This window comes from Stegostoma tigrinum, chromosome 23 (assembly GCF_030684315.1).
Source record: "Stegostoma tigrinum isolate sSteTig4 chromosome 23, sSteTig4.hap1, whole genome shotgun sequence".
Classification (NCBI taxonomy): domain Eukaryota; kingdom Metazoa; phylum Chordata; class Chondrichthyes; order Orectolobiformes; family Stegostomatidae; genus Stegostoma; species Stegostoma tigrinum.
Window position 1 is genome coordinate 6,259,240 of NC_081376.1, and position 20,612 is coordinate 6,279,851.

Sequence of the window (20,612 nt, forward strand, 5' to 3'; positions counted from 1 at the left end):
CTGATTTCAATTTCCCATCAGTAAACCCTGCCGCAAATATCAAACTCCTGGTGTGCAACAGGCAAAGTAGTTTTCCTGGCTGGGAAAAGGCCAATGGTTCACTTCAATGGAGCAGTAGCCACAAAATTTGACCAACACTGGGCTGGCTGACTGACTGACAGATGGAGGGACGGTGGCTCACGGTGAACCTATGAGGGGATGGGAATGGGGAGGAGGGAGCGAGATGGAGGAAACTGGGTTACCCAGAAAGGTCAGCATCTATGAGAGGTAAAGCATGTTTGTAAGGAGATCTAGAGGCCAGGATGAAGGTCTACCAAGGGGGTGGGAGACCCTAACACGAAGAATTTCTTATTTTAAAGTCAAATGTAAGTGTCTGCTCCTGGTGCAATATGACTGGTCAAAATACTTCACGTTAAGCAAAACAAAATTTATTTAAACGCTGTAGTTAAAGTATAACTAAAGAAAGAGGAATTTAAAATAACAACTCTATTAGAAAACTTAATTGAATAATAGATACAATTCCTATTACTAATTAACTGTTCCAATATAATAACATCCCATAAACACACACCCTGGCAAAAAGGAAAATTCAGACAGATTCTCAGATGCAGTTTTCCAATCCAGGAGGGAAAAAAAAATCAAGAGAAAATTCAAAGAGAGTAGCATCTAGGAGACATTCACTGAGGCTTTCAACTCAGAGACCCTACTAGCCTCTGATGCTACTGCAAAATCAAAAATCCAGAAAACCCTGATCTATAAAAGGTGGGCACACCCATTCGGACTGTTTAAAATCCCAAAGGCTCCCAAGCAGTTTACTCGTGGGTTTAACTAATCAGTTTATCACCTCTCTTCAAAAAACAACCAAGACAAAATAACCTTAAACTTACAGCATTGTCATATAACCTAGGAATGCCGAGTGTCAAAGGCAGGTCAAGGGTGTTGGAGTTGGGCAAAACCGCAATAGAGGATAGGCTCAGGTGTAATGTTTGCAAGGTCTACATTCAATATGGGAGAGCAAAGGGATACAGCAGCAATAGCACAGAGGGGTTTCTGGAGTTCAGGGGAAGGACGGAGAGAGATCCAAGGTGCGGTGGGTGGAGAGCAGACTGTTGCCAAGGGAAAGCATAAGGCGAGGTCCAAGTGGCTGTCAGATTGAGGCCAGAGAAAAAGCAGACGACTCTAACAGATACCAACAGAAGCTGTTACCTCCAGGCTGTCAGTCACACAGCCAGACTCTGCTGCTGCGTAACTGGGAGCATCGGCGCTAGTCTCATTTTGGAGCTGTCACAAATATAACGTCAAGGTTTCTCTCTAAGCAGCATGTGAACTGTGTTTGTTTTTGTTGTAGGTTCCTTTCATCACTCGCAGTCAAATAACACATCGCAGCTCAGTGGTTAGCACTGCTCCCTCACAGCACCAGACACCCATTTTCGATTCCAGCCTTGGGCAACTGTCTGTGTGGAGTTTGCACATTTTCCCTGTCTGTGTGGGTTTCCTCCGACAGTCCAAAGATGTGCAGGTTAGGTAAACTGGCCATGCTAAATTGCCCATAATGTTCAGGGATATGTAGGCTAGGTGAATTAGCCCATGGGAAACGCAGGGTTACACAGTGCTAGGGTGGGGACAGTCTGGGTGAGATGCTCTTCAGAGGGTTGGTGTGGACTCTTATGGGCCGAGTGGCCTGCTTTTATATAGCACATATTACAAAATAAAACATCAAGTGCTCAATAATTGTGGCATCAACAGAAACAAGCATAGTCATCACTTGGCTACAAAAAGGGGAAGCTTGGTTGGTTATGAGGAGCATCTTAAAAAAAGAAGCAACTTAGGGAGAGAGGTTCAAAGTTTTGATGAGTCATTCCGCAGCGTAATGACGAGGTCACTGAAGGTTTGGTCACTGATGGTGAAGCAACCAAGAATAAGGAGATGCAGAAGGCCAGGACAAAGAAGATCTTCAAAAGAGCTGTCAGGCCAGAAGATGCTCTGCAATGGGTGGGGTGGAGGTTGGTGTGTAGGTACAGTAGAAGCCCTGGAGCAACGATCTTAAAATTGGAACATTGATGGTACGAAGATGGCATGAAGATGGTTCTTCATGCACAGCTGCTGTAAAAATGGAAAGGTACGCAGAGTCAAAAAAACCTAACAGAATTTTCCAGGTCGCACAGAGCACAAGTTATGTCAGGTGGATGATGGGAAGTGTGCCAGGACAGGATCATCAAGGTGAGGAGCATCAAAGGCTTTGGTCAGGGCTCACGAACCGATGACCTCGGGCAGGGTCAGAGCCCGGGACGTCAGTGGGAAGCGGGCACTCCTGGTATTGATGTGGTTACAGACATCAGTAGTTATTGACAGTCTTGCTCAGCTTAAAGTTAACGATTACAGTCATCCAAGAGCTACAAAATGCAGTAAGTGATGAACAGGGGCAGGCAATACCTGATGGCCAATAGAGCTGATGTAAAATATCTATCAACAAGCAATTAAGGTCATAGTGTGCTTCTTATCTGAAGCAAAAATTAATATGATGGGATAGCGTAGGGGGAGGGGCTTAGATTAGCTCACAGGTCGGCGCAACTTGAGGGCCGAAGGGCCTGTTTCTGCACTGTATTGGTCTATGTTCTATGATGATGCCAGAGGGGGTTGGAAGCCTGATTTCTGTTTGTGGGCAGCGCAGAAGAGGGAGGCTGAAAGGGAGAGGGAAGGATGGGAAGAGAGAGAAGGGTGGGGGCGTACGGGAAGAAAGGGAGAGGTGGAGGGAGGGAGAGGTAGAAAAAAGTGGGAAATGGACAAACCCAACTATTTCCTAGCTCATACGCCTTTGGGAAGCATCATGGGCAAATCTTTCCTATCAGGCTCTGTTAAGGCAGCATGTATGAGGTGCTTCCTGCTACATTTGGTAAATTCCAAACAACAGCCTGCTTTTACAATGCTTCAGCACATTCTCCCTAGCCCGCTGTACCTCAGAGAAGCTCCACAAAAGGCAAGCACCTATGGGTAACTACAATTGTGCATACACTCGCGCAAAAAGAAAACTGAATGAGCAGGATTTCTCAAGTGCAGAAGGATGACCAACCCCGCTCCCAAGCCCACTCCTGAGGTTTGGAGTAGAGTTGCAGGTTTGAGGCTATTGGGAAAGGGGTGTCACTCTGCTGCATATGCAGAATAGGGTAGCCACAACTGCCTGTACTCTATTCAGGATAGATTAATGCAAGAGATTTGCGACAAGGCCTGCCATTCCAAAACTCAACTACTTTGTCCGAAACGTCACAGTTATACCAAATATGGCATTAAACAACTTCCTTCAGTTTATCCTTAACTTCCTCTTTTGTTTACTTTGGATTACAGTAACACTTCATTGCCACTTTAACATCTAGTGGGGACAAATATATGCAGAGGATTTTTCACTTTCCCGACTTCCACGGGCTAACTAATTTCATAGCAGCACTTCAAGGGGAAATATCTCACTTCCTTACATGGCTTCGGAATTCCACAGGGATTCTTTTCTGTTGTAACTCCAGCAGGAGATCGGTAGACCTCCAGAAAAATAATCATCTAAATAGCTGAAAAATTGCTGCTTACACCATTTCCCTGGAAGCCCCAAAGCTGTAACTGTATAGTGTTGGAACTGCCAAGGAATTTCGTGGCTCGGGTCTTAAGAAGTAGTTGTCTCCCTCTCAATACTTTCTCAGTCATTTTGATGACAACGAACTGTGGGCATATTAAGTTCAAACCAGTGACCTTAACAATTAGTTATTAACATTGCTTAAGTTTCTATTTCATCCAATGTAGACCAAAAATATTGAGTAGATGTGACCAGTTAATGGCTCACCATTAACTGTTGGGAACCAGGAACATTTTCTGCAGTCCTTTGGAGTCAGGCAGTTTAATTTTAAAATGTTGATTTATTCTGGGAGCTCAGGCAGCAGAGAATTTGGAAAGATGCTTAATATCCCTTGTATATTTCAAGAGTTGTATCATACCGTGCAAGCTTTAAATTTTAATCTGAGTAAGACCAAGAGTAGGTATCATAGGAATGTCTCTCTTCAGCACACTGGAAAGACATTATCCATTTTAAAACTGTGTATTTTAAAAGGGGTAACATGGCAATGCGTTAATTTACTTGCTTAGAGATGGGTTCAACTTGTAAATTGTGGTTCAGTGTTGTATCATGTGAGGCAGAATGATTTAATTGATGTGAATCATTAGGCAGCTAATCTCAATGTTGGACTAGATTGAAGTGGGGTCCATGGATGGAGGAAGTGATGCGAAAAAGCTCCAATGTTTCCTTGTTACATTGTAGCAGAAACATATGAAACAAGGCAGTCCTTATCCAGACATCCCAATTGGACAGGCTAGCATCTGAGGATTGGATGGAGAAGAGTGCAACGGATTTGTGATTCATTCTGGAGTTGAGCAGCTCCTTGGCAACAATCAGTACAAATATTTAGCATGCGAGAGGTACTGAAGTGAGACTAGCTGACCATCTGGACCAGCCTATGGTAACGGGAAGTGACAGGGCAAGGAAGCGTTGAGACATAGAAAAGGGGATCACACCTTGAACAGCAAATTTGAGGTGCATGGGATATGTACAATATTGAGCAGAAGCCGAAACTCCAGCAATGTCACTGAGCTGGCCCCAATGCTCCCATCACTTGCATAGCCATCAATGTCAAAACACTGATTGTATTCAAGAGGCAGCTAGATATAACACTTGGGACAAATGTGATCAAAGGTTATGAGGAGTAAGCAGGATTAGGCTATTGAGTTGGACCAGTCATGATTGTGATGAATGGCAGAGCAAGCTCGAAGGGTTGAATGGCCTCCTCCTGCTCCTATCCTCTTGCATAGTCATAAGCAAATGCCACCATTGGCAAATTCTCTGATGAGCCACACACCATCCTGACGTGGGCATGTCCTTCCATTCATTTGCAGGACGTGGGCATCACCGGGGTGGACCCAGCATTTACTGTCTGCCCCGAGCTGCCCTCAAGAAGAAGGTGGTGAGCTTCCTTGTTGAACTGCTGCATTTGCTGCACTGCCCTTCACGAGGTAATTCCAGGATTTTGACCCAGCGGACAGAGAGCAGCAATACATTTCCAAAGTCAGGAGGGGTACTTGAAGGTGATGGCATTCCCATGTTTCAGGTGCCCTTGTCCTTCCAAGTGGAAGTGGTTGTGGGTCAGGAAGGTGTTGTCCAAGGGTTTTTGGTGAATTTCTGCAGCGCAGCTTGGGTCAAAACTTCAGATCCATAGCAGATGAACTACAGCAGTTTAAAATGGCTGACAGCCATCTTCTCCAGGATAATTAAGGGTGGATAACAAATGCTGGCAGTGCCATCCAGTAAATATTTTACAGTGTCTCCTGTAAAAATGGACAAAAAGTAGTGGTTGGAAGCTGGAAGCTGCCAGCTGCCACTTTGCCTGCAGATGCCAACGCAGGACCGGTGACACCGCTGCCCTGCAGAAAATCCGTCCCCTCAAACCTTTGTGGAAGGTCTCAAACCCAACACCACTTTGCTGTAACTTCCCATGTGAACCACCGGGAGTGCACAGCAATTCCATGTTGCCCTGGGCTCCGAGCACCTGCCATGTCATGTCATGTCATGTCAACAGGCTACACACCTGTGCATCTGTTTCCAGTGGAAACAACTGTAAAGTGTAAACAAATTCCCAAACAGCATGAATGAGCTCACAGTTAGCAAGAGAGGGGTAATTTTGTTGATGCCTCAAGTTTGTTTGCTAGAAAAGTCAAACTCCAACATTTACTTGTTTGTCTCTCCCTCCATATGCAAAGACTTGCAGAACCAAATTGCTTCAGTTTATATTTTTGAAAAAAAAATGTTTTAATACTGTGACAGACATACGATACAAGGATACACTGTAAAATTACACAGCCAACACATCATTTTTGGTGCAAGAGGTGCATTGACAAACTAACCCTATCGCAGTTCAATCAGGTTGGAGTCCTGTTCCCCAGCAGCAGTTTCTGGTATGTGGCTGTCTACTCAACATAGTTACAGGTTGGCAGTCTCACCTGAAAAGGTTTCTTGTTGCCTAACTGCATGACAAATGGTGTAAGGGTCACTTGGTACGGTGTTATTGGATGGCAAGTGGCACTAGTAGCACCTCACACTGGCAAAATGACATCAGTTTCACGACTTGAACTTGGCAAAAAGAGGAAAACGCAAAACTCCCAGCTATGCTTGCAAAATCTGAAGTTTTAAAATGCTCCTTTATCTGTAGCAAGGCATAGTTACTCTGCAAATAAAAAAGGTTTGCTAAAAACTATTCAAAGCTCATTAATGATTCCTTCCAATGCACTTTTCTAACCCGCAGAAGTAAAGCATTTGCTACACTAAATTCTGGAATTTCTTTAAAACAACTGATTGCAGCTTTCAATTATAAAATTACTTGAACTTTCAATAATGGCAGCAATGAATCAACTGCAACAAACACGGAAATAAGGAAACATGATTGTTTGAGATTCACCAGCTATAAAGACATATTGCTGGTGTTGATAGAGTTTCAGGAACTAGTGCTGGTAAAGACATTCAGCCTGTACATTTGATCTAATAAACTATTTTGCCTTTAAATGAGCAACTAAAGAGCACAGTTCATTGATTTGTGAACTAATAAACAAGTAGTAAGCAGGTATAAAAGACATACACCAAGTAAAATAATGGGGCACAAACCAGATCATACAGTTAAAAACAGAATGCTGCAAGGCAGTGCATATGTGGTGCTTTCACATTTAGTGACCCATTCTGACTTATTAAACAAATGCAAAAGATGAACAGAACTAATTTACAGTACCTGCTCAGTATTAGGGAAGGCATGCCAGCTCTCTAAAGATGTCATGACTTGTCCAAGTTCTTATTTTACACAATTTTTTTTGTTGTTAGAACATCTTAAGCCATCGAGTTTTACTTTGCAACTGGACTTCACACCAATTCGGATATTTTCCAGCACAATTCCATTTACAGCCCCTTTGGCTTATGTCTCAAAAAAGAAGTTCTGCCGCTCCCTATTCCAGTTGTTTCAGGGCGATTCTTTAGACCAGACATCAGAAGAGTAACTGTGTGTGACGTGTGAGGGCGGCAGCTATAAAGAGCTGGCCTCTTTTGGTTCAGAGATAGCAAAACATATGTGAAAAGAGGCAAGGCCCGCCTGGAAAGTCACATGCTTCCTTTCTGTCTTGCATGCCACAGATTTTTGTGGTAATAACAAAAGACCATTTAACCAATGCAGTCATGCTTTGAAACACAGGTGTCAAAAAGTTCATTACATGCATGCAGTCATTTGAGTAGCCGATTGCGAATGTGGCAGCAAAGCAGAGAGGTTCTGATCATTTTCCCCTTTCTCTCGGCCGAAGATTTTTAACGGTTTATTTGCAGGATTTTGAACAACTGCCGGAATCCTGCCCCACAGCTGCATGTTTCATCATGTTCATCTCAAGGTCTTAAAGCAGTCAGGCCTACAAAGAGCTAAAAGTAAAATGCGCGCCCAATATGAGCCCAAATGCAAAGCTGCAAGGCTATTAAAATGTAGCATAAACATCCAAAGACTTCAACTGGCCTGTATTATCTTTAACTATTTCAAAGCCAAATGTGTTCGATATTAAAGGATTACTGCACATCTTTCCAATGAAACGGGAGGTTTGGTTAAGATCTAACTAGATTGCAAAATGATATAAATTTTCTGTTTATGAGAAAAGGTTGCAGCTTGGATCAGGGCTCAATTGTATTTTTTCCCCTATCATTTCCTTACTCAGTTATCATCACACAATGTTATAGTTGATCTGAAAAGTGTTGCACATCCTGCGGCCATGACATGCATTTCAACAAATCAGAAAGGCTGTCAACTGTACACATCACCTTACAGTCCTGTGTGCTGTTACCATTTAAGGAGGGGTGATAAGTAATGCAGGCCCCATGCATAAATTATAACAGGAATCCATTCGCCAAATTGTCCTCTGTGTAAGCACTCAGGACGTGAAATGCTGCTGGCATGCATCCACTGTTTTGCTGTATTAGTGAAGCAGCTCACATGCTGAACCCATCAGGCACTAACATTGCAGGTACCTCAGCAAGGATCTGGCAGAGAAAGTCTGGTGCCTTTTTGCTGGCCTCCTACCAGCTCTGTGACCTTTTATGGGCATTGTGTTAATTCTTTCAAACCGTACCCTTCTGCTGGTGACCGGAAAATGATGATGTAAAGCAAAAAGAAGGAAAGACAGACACATTTAAAGGAGAAAGGCTGTAGAAAGCACATATTTAACATTCACAATAATATGAATTTGAAAAGAACTAAAATACTTCTTCTCAGACATGATTTTTTTTTAAGCTACAAAATAATTCTAGTGAACTGGTTATGGTTAAGTATCTATTATTCTTTACTAACGTTCAGAGGGGGGCTCCATCTTCTGTGTTCCCAAAATATGCTAACTGCATTTGGCTGAAGATAAATACTTTTGTTACAAGTACACAGATTCTTGAAAAAGACATTTTGTTCAAGGATTTGTATTACACTCCTCAGGACAATTTGCAAAAATTACCAAAGTAAAGGGAAAACAATGTTTATACTAATTAAACACAAAGTGTTTTGACTAGTTGACAAGTAGACTTTGACCAGTCAAAGGGTTGCCATTTGGAATGTTCCAGTTACTGATGATTGACAGTTAACTGCCATGATTCACAATTAAAATAAGCAGGCATCAAATGCATTGGAGTGAGCAAATCACCACCATCCAATTAATGTTGGCAGTTTGGAAAATATATATATTCTGCTGCAAATAATTTGTAAAATTCACTCATGTGGAATATATCACAATGATCATTATGAACAGCTGACATTAAAACGTTATTCAGATTTAATATAAAAATATCTCAACATGTTGCAACTGAGCACAAGAAAGGATTATTTTAAAATATCCTTCAGAGGAGGATTGGAATTAGATCTGGGAATTCCTTCATCACCACAAACTCCCACAACCTTTCATTACTGTTAGCAACTTTAATGGTAAACAACTAGAAGCCCAAAAGAACATAATGAATATACTTTTCTCAGTTTACAGGAAAAACAGCAATCAAGAGGAGACTTTAATTTTATCAGAATTGCTAAAGAAAGTTCCCTCAAATTTACTGAGGGAATACGATCACTCCTTTTGAAAAATTAGCAAAAATACCTAGTCGCAAATCCATGGGGCACGTCTTTAGAGAAAATTACTCCAGGCCCCTATCTTAGCATTTCCTTCCAAAGCAAAACTGAAAACAGATAGAGAGAAATGAGGCACTTTGCTTTATTGTAGAGGGTAGATGCCACAGCACAACGGTGAAGCTACAAGACCGTGAAACTATTTATCCAATTTTACTTACACTGCGCCCCCCACCACCCCCCCACCCCACAAGAGCATTCTTCCTCAATACTAATGTGTGGATAAAGAAAGAGCTACAGAGTCATACAGTACAGAAAGCGACCTTTCGGTCCAACCAGTCTATGTCGAATATAGTCTCAAACTAAGCTAGCCACACCTGCCTGTAGTCAGCCCATATCCCTCCAAATCTTTCCAGTTCATGTGCTTATCCAAACATCTTTTAAATGTTCTAATTGCACTGCATTCACATCCTTGACTCTTGTTCATTGGATCACTGTTTAGCAGTGAGTTGCAAGGAGTCTCAAATCTTCTAGACCTAGATGAATTTACCCTGTTGTTTAAATTAACTATGCCAAATTAGGGTGCAGCATTTAATGCTTTGCTTTTGCCAACCTCAAAAGGGTAAAGCAAAGAAATTTGACCTTTTATGTAAGTGGATCGACACAAATGATTTTTGCATATAATAAAAGCTGCCCTTCCTCTCGATTCCAGACTCCAGGCTGCTATTAGTGCTTTAGTCCACCTTTACAAAACTAAAAGACCAGTCTAAAGGTTTCTGTGTGTAATAATCTTTGATGCGATAGGGGACGTTGGGCTGGAAATCCAGCAAAGGCTCCAGCATTGCCTCCTTTCAGGAAGGCCAGCTGGGTCAACTGGGCAGTGGCAGGCCTTATCTAGAACTCCAGGATCAAGATTCCCACCATCCAGTGAGACAGTGCCCACACCCAGAGAGCTAGCAACCAGTACAATGCCTGTACACTGCTCAGCACTGCCACAAAGGTGGTGGTGGTAACTGCCAGTAATGCACCTGTCCAAGGTCCAAGTTCACTGAGGCAACAATACCAAAGTTATCACACTCCTACCACAGTCCCGTAGGGCTGCTCGCTGAGCCAAAGTGAGAGCTATCATGGGCAACAGGGAGAGGTTGAGAAGGAGTGACCTTAACCTCAGATGGCATGGTAATTGAATCCATGTTGTCCCTGTTTTTTTTTGCATTGAAAACCAGCCTTCCAGCCAACTGAGATGCTACAACTGAGTGAAAAAGTGAAAGCCACCTTAGTTTCAGAGAACCCCACATTTCTCTCAACTGGGGCGAGGTTCATGTGACCTTACATGCATAGTCACCATTAAGGACCCACCTGCTCAGCCTTACCCCTATCCCACAGCATGGTGACTCTGGCCAGTGTGGGAATGATCCCCCGCTGTTGGCATTGCAAAGCATTTGTCCTGCCAGCTTAGCTAACCAACCCCCACACGTACGTGATGTCCATGCAGGGGTCATAGGGTAGTTGTTGCAGGGAGATTAGCAGCAAGTTAGCCCTCAGTAGATGCCGCTCCTCCACGCCTCCCAATATTGGGTGCTACAATCAGACAAGGAGTACATCTGAATGTGAGGTAACCCCTCCTGGGAACCCATGTCACTCCAAACTCTTGCCCTTCATGAAGTGACATTCTCTTCATGCATCCTTGAAAGAAAAACTGTTCTGAAAGACTGAAAATAGCAATCTTTGCAGATTAAAGGAGCAACAATTTAGAAGTTACCAACAGCTCATCAAGTTTATCTTTGCAGACCATCAAGTCATCGGGTTTGAGTACTAGGTAAACTAGTCACAGCTGAGGTTACAGAATTGGGAAAATGTTAGAATCTGATAAAGCATGTGATTACAAGACCCTTAGGATTTGACAGAGATAGTAGGAACTGCCATGCTGGAGAATCTGAGATAACATGGTGTGAAGCTGGGTGAACATTTCTGAAGTAGGGTCCTGACCGAAAAGTCAAACTTGCCTGCTCCTCTGATGCTGCTTGGCCTGCTGTGTTCATCCAGCTTCACACCGTGTTATCTAGGATTTGGCAGAGTCAGCTCTGATTTATGACAGGAAAGTCACGTTTAACAAACTTGTTGGAAGTTTTATTGAGAATAAGATTAGTTAGCAATTAGAGTATACACATGACAAAATGCGAATTTGTTCATTTTGGGAGAGAGGACATGAAAACAATATTATTCAAATGGAGAAAAATTGCAGACAGCTGCAATACAAAGGGACTTGTGCTCAAACACACAAAGCCAGCACATGGGTGCAGCAGGGAATCGGGAAGGCTTAATGAAATGTTGGCTCTTATTTCATGGTGGTTGGAGTATGAGTTCAAAAGTCACTACAACTGTAGGTGCTATCTGGAGTCCCGTGAGCAGTTTTGGTCCCCTTATTTAAGGGGAAATATCATTTCATTGGAGGCAGTTTACAGACGGTTCATTAGGATGATCCTCAGTGCAGAGGGATAACAGTGTGGGGCTGGAGGGTCCCAACCCAAAACATCAACTTTCCTGCTCCTCTGATGCTGCCCGGCCTGCTGTGTTCTTCCAGCTCTAAACCATGTTATCTCTGACTCCAGCTTCAATTCTTGCTATCTCCTAGTGTAGAGGGATTGTCTCATGAATAAAGACTGGACAGGTTTGGACTTTATTCACTTTTAGAAGAATGAGAGATGATCTCATTGACACATACAGGATCCTTAAGGGACTTGACAGGGTAAATGCTGAAAGGGTATTTCCCTTCATGGAATCACCTAGGGCTAGAGGGCTTAGTCTCAGAATAAAGGGTGTCAATTGGAGACTGAGATAAGGAGAATTTCTTCTGCCAGAAGGTGGAGTGTATTTAGAAATTCTTGCCACAGAGAGCTATGGAGTCAGTCCTTGTGTATATTTAAGGCTGAGATAGAATCTTGATTAGTCAGGAATCAAGGGTTATTGAGAAAAAGCAGGAAAGTGGAGGTGAAGAATGTAGGATCAGCCATGATCCTATCAAATGGGTTGGCAGGCTCGAGGGGCTGAATGGCCGACACCTGTTCTTGTTTCTTATGGCCTTATTAGTTAAGGGGAAACAGTCGATGTGGTATATGTGCATTTTTCAGGAAGCTTTTGATCGATCCCACTGAGATTTGTAAACAAAATTCAAGCAGATGAGTTTGTGGGCAATGTACTGGCATAGACTGAACACTGCTCAAATGGAGGGAAAGCAGAGCAGGACTCAATGGGTCATTTTGAGGTTGGCAGGCCATGGCGAGTGGAGCTTGCCTCACATATTAATCTATATCAATGAATAGGAGGAGGGGATTAAATACAACATTTGTAAGTTTTCAGATGACAAAACTATATGGGAGTGCGAGTTCTGTGCAAGATGCAAAGATGCTTCAAGGGCATTTGGACAGACTACATGAGTTGACCAAAAAAAAAACAGGCTGATTTGTGAAGAAATGGGAGATCATCCACATTGGCATGAAAAGAAACAGAAATACAAATGTATTTCATAAATAGTGAGAGGTTCAACACTTCCAAAGAGAGACTCCAGTGTCACTGTTTATGTGTCACAATGTTAACATATAAATACAGCAAGCAAGCAAGTTGGCAACTAAAACGTTGGCCTTTAAAGAGGATTTAAGTAACGACCTCCCATGAAATTATACCGTTGTGGGGTTTCACTTAAAATAGCGTGTGTAGTTCTGGCCTTCTTATCTACTGAAGGATATATTGGCTAAATAAGAAGGGCAAGGAAGGTTGGCCAAAATAATTCCTGGGATGAATGGATTGTCTTATATTCTCTGTAGTTTAGGAGGAGGACAGGTTCTATCATTCAAACATAGGCATTCTCACAAGGATTGAGGTGAGAGTTGCGGGAGGGATGTTTCTGCTAGTTGGGGGATCTCTCAAACTGGGGGAAATGAGAGGCAGGCCAACAGAACTATGACGAAGGAGGAATTTCTTTACTCAGGGGTTAGCGAACCTTTGGAATTCTCTGCCTCGGATAGCAATGGGAGCTAAGTCGTGGAGGATGTTCAAGACTGAAATCTATAGATTTCTCCATGATGAAAGCTGGAATGGACCAGAGCAAACCCCCTTAACAGATATCAAAGTAGCCTAGGCCCTAATTTTTGATTAATTCAGAGTCAAGCATAAGGTGCTGTATTTCATGCATGATTTGATTGGTCCACTACTCAGCTTTAAGCAAAACACATTTTATTCTTGTAAGGCAGTTAAAGAACAAACAAAAACAAAACTGGCATGACTTTAAATCTATTGAAAAATAAATAACATTATTTATCAGAGAAAGAGAGAGAGAGAGAGAGAGAGAGGGAGAGAGAGAGAGAGAGGGAGAGAGAGAGAGAGGGAGAGAGAGAGAGAGAGAGAGAGAGAGAGAGAGGGAGAGCTGTTTCTCGCAGCTTCAACAGCCAACGCCAAACCCCAACTGAAAGCAGAATTAAAACCTGGGTCTCTGTGAGCCTGAGTCCATCCAGTCATGCTACCTTTGTCTAATTTAAAGAAAATGCTCAGGGAACTCAAAGAAGTTTACCTACTGCTTGTGAGGCATACATTCTGGCATCACTGTGGAAATACCTCGCTGCAAGCAAAGCAGCATGGAATACATCCCTCAAATGGCACAGTATTGTCACAAACATGTCAGGGTAGGAGGACAGTGCACAGGAAAAAAAAAAGGATGTTGAAATAGATGGTCAGCTGTGGGTGCACTGAATGGGACTGCTCCTGCTCCCGTTTCCTTTGCTCTCATGACAAGCTCCAATTGGCAGTTACCAATTAGACTCACTATTCCCAGGTTAGAGCTCCCAATCTTCACCCAGAGTTAGCTGCTGGACATTGTCAGGATAAATTGAAAGAATTCAGTTCATTCACAGCAGATCGTACAAGTCAAATAGCCTGCTGAAAATCATGTGACTTGTATTAAGTTGTGCAAGGTACCAGAGAGGAGCTGCATGTGTGGTATTTACATGGTGAGGATTGAAGGCAAAGATTCACACGAAGAAGACAGCTAACAATAGTAAAAGTTTGTTTCTAAGTAGTTACTTTGGTCAATATAAATTAAATGAGGCCATGAGTGCTTGCGTGAATAATCTATTAGGAACTGACCTTATCTGCAATTGTTATCTCCCATCACAAACATTGAAAGCTCATATACTGTACAGTGCTATTGTTTAAGGATGTATGCATACTAATCAGCCTGGAGAATGTAACTATATCAGGAATGGCAGTCCTGTAGCATTACGTGAAACTACATCTCTTAAAAAGGAACTGTGAGGCTCAATTCGAAACGGTCAGACACAGCCACATCAAACAACTCCCAGCCATCCCCTAGCACCATAAAACAGCAAATCTGAGACATTTACTCATGGACCCACCCAAGACGGCCATTTGGTGGCTTAACAGCTGTACATTGGTATATATTTATTCCAAACAGATATGCCCAGGCATGTTTAGGAGTGAATTATTCATCACATTGGTATTACACAAACTGCGTATGCCAGATGATTTTAACTTTCTCTGGGAACTCTATGTTTGCATACTGCTTCCTTGAACCATTTGACTTACAGTCCAATGGTTATGACAATCTACAAAACTAAGTACTAACTGTGAAAAGTGACTCAGGACTCTTGCCAGGTTGATTTAAGACAAAACATCAAAAAGGTGACTGATTGAATCTGAAGCTCTTTGGGAAGTCACCTGTGAGTGAATTAAAATCTCAACTACAATCACTTACATTGACAAAATCAGGCGCCTATCAATGCAGGGTGAGTCTTAGTTTTATTCTTTAAACCATACACAAACATATTATATACGAACTTTTAGGCGAAAATTATATTTAAGCTTTTTTCTTAAAAAACATAGTCAAAGAAAGTCTAGAGCCATATTGACAAATGATCTAGAGGGATTGGTCAGAAATAAAAACCAGGAGTGACCAGAGGTATCAGCTTCCCACAGCAGTCTCACCTCCCACTTTAAATGTAATACAATTTTATTATGTCTTTTCAAATTCCAAAAGGTGTGGTAACAAAATGCATCCTCCTCCACACTCTGAACATTTCTTAGGCCTGGAACACTTGGAAGCAGGTTACAACGCTCATGGGATCACTTAACCCTTAAAAGACCAGATATTTCTCTACAGAATGGTGCACATCTGGAATAGGTGCTTTTCCAGCAGAGCAATATATCAGAGAGTGTAAACACTGTGGTCTGCCTCCAGCTGTGGGCTGACACAGCAACACCGTAGGTCTACCTTTCGACACATCCCACCTTACAGCCACAGAGAGAGGAAAAAAAAGCAAGACTCCGTTTCAATCCCATGAGTGTACAGCATTAATTCTGTTGGACTTGTTCTGTTCGTAAAAGTGAAGCTGTGGTAGAATAAAAAATAATGGTAGAATAAAGGAGAGGGGCATGTGGAGGTCACAAACTTCAATCCGATGCAGTTAAAAAGGACAAAAGTAATCTCAACTAAAACTGCAACTAAAACATTGCGTAAAATAAAGAGCCATTTTTAAAAATGCACATGGAATCTGCATGCTGTACGAGGAATGGCTAATTATTTTAAATTTATTAACAACTTGGATAAAATGGATGACAAAAGAAGATCATTCCAATGATTCACATAGGTCTTGGGAGCTGCAAGAGGCCAAATGGCCCCTTGATTTTCAATATTCAACAAGAATTTAGTGATTAGATCATGTACTTGGCCGTACTTTCCTCTCTTTGCACTCTGTGACCCTAGGCTCGCTTGTCACCAATATTGTACAGTCATCGAGGTTTTAGTCACTTTAAAAATCAATGGAAGATCAATCAATTTCAGATGCATTGTTTCTTGTTTGCTTTCCCTATACTGCTGAATCCCCATGTCAGAATAGCCCAAGAAAAGGATTAGAAAAGAATCTCCTCCCAAATATCACAATGAGCTCTGGATAACCTAGTGCTGCATTAATGCTGCTGGTGGAATTATACTCCAGCGGACAGCCCACACATGCATAACTTGGGAGAAAACTGTTGGAAATGAGACAGGAAGTAATAAAGCAAACTTGTAAACAGAGAGGATTTCAGAATTGCAATTTTTTTTTTTAAGGTCTAGCAAAGAGAGTTAGAGTAGCAGCTATACAATGATTTTCGATTACAACAGTTCAGATGTAGGAGATATGTCCAGAATGGTACCTTTGTAGCTGATACTAGTCAGTCATACATAGTAATCCCTGCACCCTTTGCTGGGGATGTCTAACCCCCCCATTGTGATCTACTGATTTGGAGACAATATATACAATCAAATAGTACTGAAAGAAAAAGGTCACAACTAGCCAACCTATCTTTTGATTTAAAAATAAAAATGTCTGAATCTGCAAAAAACTGATGGTCGAATATTGTACGATTCATGTAGAATCGTCAGTCCTTAAAGATTGCATTATCTGACCTGATCATTAGAGTCATACAGCATGGAAACAAACGCTTCGACCCAACTCTTCCATGCTGATTAAGTTTCCCAAACTTGACTAGCCCCATATACCTGAGATAATGGGAACTGCAGATGCTGGAGAATCCAAGATAATAAAATGTGAGGCTGGATGAACACAGCAGGCCCAGCAGCATCTCAGGAGCACAAAAGCTGACGTGCAGTTGTTGGTTGCGAACTGAGCGGAGGTGTTCTGCAAAGCGGTCTCCAAGCCTCCACTTGGTTTCGCCAATGTAGAGGGAGCCACACTGGGTACAGTGGATGCAGTATACCACATTGGCAGATGTGCAGGTGAACCTCTGCTTAATGTGGAATGTCATCTTGGGGCCTGGGATAGGGGTGAGGGAGGAGGTGTGGGGGCAAGTGTAGCATTTCCTGCGGTTGCAGGGGAAGGTGCCAGGTGTGGTGGGGTTGGAGGGCAGTGTGGAGCAAACAAGGGAGTCATGGAGAGAGTGGTCTCTCCGGAGAGCAGACAGGGGTGGGGATGGAAAAATGTCTTGGGTGGTGGGGTCGGATTGTAGATGGCGGAAGTGTCGGAGGATGATGCGTTGTATCCGGAGGTTGGTGGGGTGGTGTGTGAGAACGAGGGGGATCCTCTTTGGGCGGTTGTGGCGGGGGCGGGGTGTGAGGGACGTGTTGCGGGAAATGCGGGAGACGCGGTCAAGGGCATTCTCGATCACTGTGGGGTAAAGTTGCGGTCCTTGAAGAACTTGGACATCTGGGATGTGCGGGAGTGGAACGTCTTAACGTGGGAGCAGATGCGGCCGAGGCGGAGGAATTGGGAATAGGGGATGGAATTTTTGCAGGAGGGTGGGTGGGAGGAGGTGTATTCTAGGTAGCTGTGGGAGTCGGTGGGCTTGAAATGGACATCAGTTACAAGCTGGTTGCCTGAGATGGAGACTGAGGGGTCCAGGAAGAGAGGTCCAGAGATGGCCATCGCTATCTCCAGCACATCCCTCACCTTCCTGGACCTCTCAGTCTCCATCTCAGGCAACCAGCTTGTAACTGATGTCCATTTCAAGCCCACCGACTCCCACAGCTACCTAGAATACACCTCCCCCCACCCACCCTCCTGCAAAAATTCTACATTGATAAATCCACCACATGTAACATGCTTAGTCTTAGTTCGACTTCATTTGCTTCTCTTTAGGTTAACTTAAGATGGTTCAGAAAACTGGAAAATTTGATTTTTTTTCTCCTGCCTGGTAAATTATTTCCTAATATGAAACCTTAATTAAACTATGGTATTTCGTAACTAATTATATTCTGTCCATTTCTAATTTGATGCAGTGTATTGCACTGGAAATTAGCAGTACAGACCTGATAGAATTCTATTTTGAGAGAAACAAAAATTGCAGACATTACAAATCAGGCTGGTCTGAAGTTCATAAGCTACTCTGGAAGGCTGCTAGCTGCTCCACTTTGGCTCTAACCCAAGGTTCTGCTGTCATGGTCCAGCTGAGCAGTCTGAAGTATCATTTGTTGGCCTTGTCTGACAGAGACAGTGGTTACTGCAACCAATCTTCCATCCACTTCAAAATCCCGAAACACAGAAGGTCCAAAAGCAAAACCCAGAACATCCGGGTCAAGCTGCTTGCCTGCGCTTAGGATGCAACCCCTCCTGTGGGTGCACAAGTAGTCAGGCACGAGAAACTGGACCTCATTGAGGATGGAAGATTAAACATGGGCCCTTTGAATACATTAATCAAGAGTCCAACACTGGCTTTGGAGATCCAGTCGTCACTGTGCGATGCTCTGCGCCCAGTTCCGCATTTCCCTGTGGAGGCTAACAGTGATCCTTAAGACTCACGCTCATAGAAACAGTCTATTTAAAACTCCTTTAGGAGCCGAGGGATGGGCGGCAGCAAGACAGCTATAGCACTGGGAGTATTGTATCTGAAGTTGTCTATCAACTGGGCTGAGCTTTCACAGGGAGAACTGCTGGTAAGGCATCTCGCTACAATTATCAACCTAGTACCTGGGACTTAATCTCAGTAAAGTTTGTGTTTCCAGATGCAGGTACATGTTTACCTCAAAAATAAAGCAACTTCAGTGCATTTCTTGCCCTTCTTTACCATTTGTTTCTGTGAAATACTATTAAATATTGCAGCAGTTTATTAAAAAGCAGACAGAATATAAGGCTAGCAAAAGAATGCAAAGCCTGATTAAACTGAATGCAGTGACTGTCGACATGTGAATGAGTTATCACAAACTCTGCACTGCAGGACATTCCCGGAACGTTTTCAGCCAAACATTAAAACTGCAAAATGGATCAAAGATTAGGCTGTCGAGATAATCTTACAGATTCATTGCACTGAGGGGAGAGGCCACCATATCTCAACAAGAGTCTGAAAGTCAGGTTTTCATCACAATTGAATGTGGAGGAAGTAAATGAGGCTCAGTGTCATATTCTTCCTGTGAATCACTTCAGAACATTTGATTATGTTATAAAGGTGCTGCGTAAATAAGAATCTTTTCCTTTAAAAAAGGCTCAGATGTGTGAGAAGGATACTGAATTTGAGAAAGCCTGGGATAGCCATAATAGATGTTTGGAGAACTGAAACGGCTAATAACCTAACATTTATCAAATAATCAAGAGTAACAATACTCGAAAGGCAGAATCACAAAATGGTTACGAAGGTCCCAAAATTAGGCAAAGTTGGCTTCAACAAGATAGGTCAGAAACTGCCTGCAGTAAAGTGGGACAATTTGTTATTGGGTTAAAGCAGGTGATCTGTGCAAAGCATTTTTAAAAATGTGTATATATATATATATATATATATATATATATAAAACGTGTTACAGAACCAGTTTGTATCCTTATAGGGAAGTGTTTTATTTGCCAAAAAGGGCAGATTTGGCACCTAAACTGGCAAGAGACAACATGCACAGAAAAGTCAAACAAGGACATCCAAAAAGAAACCGATCCGGGTGAATGGGAAAAATACAATTGGCTGCAAAAGATGAGAAAACAAATGAGAGGAATGACAAAAGAAGATTAAAAAAACAAAATTTGCAAAGGAAATATCAAAGCCAATGCAATTTTTTTTTAGGAAAAACAGATTGGTCAGGAATGATATGGGCTGCTCAACAACTTTTACCAGTGAAATTGTTAATTAATAGAAGGAAATCCTGACCAATTCCTCTGCATTAGTGTACACAATAGAGGAAGAATTCAACATGTCAGAAATCACAGTGAAACGAATGCTCAGAGTCAAGGACTCAACAAATATAATCTAAGCAAGCAACAGCATTGACAAGACTCCACATCTAGACAGTTTCAGCAACATTTTGAAGATGGTAGTGACAGCTTGACCACAGTCTTTATCTTAAACCTTAAGGCCACAATCTTACTCTTAAATGCAATCTTCCAAAGTTGTTTTGATTCAAGAGCCATCCCGTTAAGAATTGTAAATTTGTGCACATCACTCCCTAATTAGAGGGAAAGAGGAAACTGGGGAATTGCAGACCAGTTCATCTTACATCAGTTGTTGGGAACATGCTGGCGTCTGCAATTAAAACAAAGATTACTGAACACACTGAAAAATTTCAACTGATCAGAGAAAATCTGCATGGATTTGTGAAGTGTAGACGCCATCTGACAAATGTGACTGATTTTTTTTTGGTTGAAGACATGATTATAAAGTAATGGACAAGGTAATGTCAATGATGCTAGTTGCATGATCTTTCAAAGGCATTTTGCCAAGTCTCTCATTATAGATTGGTACCTAAACTTATGGATAAATCTTAATAACCTGGGTCAGAAACTGGTTTGAGTAGCAACAGATGAAGTGGAACGATGGAGAGATTCTCTAGATGGCAGGATGAGAAAGGTTGCTTTCCACAAGGATCTGTGCTGAAACTTCTGAAATGCCACAAATTCTCCTTAACAACTCAAACATGCCTTTCTACCTGACTACAGCAGTCTAAATCAACCAGGTTCAAGCTGACATTCCAGTACAGTA

At 42.3% G+C, this 20,612-nt stretch overlaps 1 protein-coding gene across 8 annotated transcripts in view; it reads right to left on the reverse strand.

The window, feature by feature from the left end:
- rhbdf1a (rhomboid 5 homolog 1a (Drosophila)) overlaps window positions 1-20,612 on the reverse strand; it is a 320,599-nt gene that overhangs the window by 87,130 nt on the left and 212,857 nt on the right. The window contains exon 1 of one of the 8 annotated variants that reach the window (XM_048552542.2): window positions 6,810-7,076. The exons of the other annotated variants lie outside the window; for them this stretch is intronic. Within the exon in view, the coding sequence (XP_048408499.1) occupies window positions 6,810-6,832 (23 nt within the window). The 5' untranslated portion in view covers window positions 6,833-7,076. Of the gene's footprint in view, window positions 1-6,809; window positions 7,077-20,612 lie in introns of those variants that run through there. 8 annotated transcript variants of the gene reach the window in all.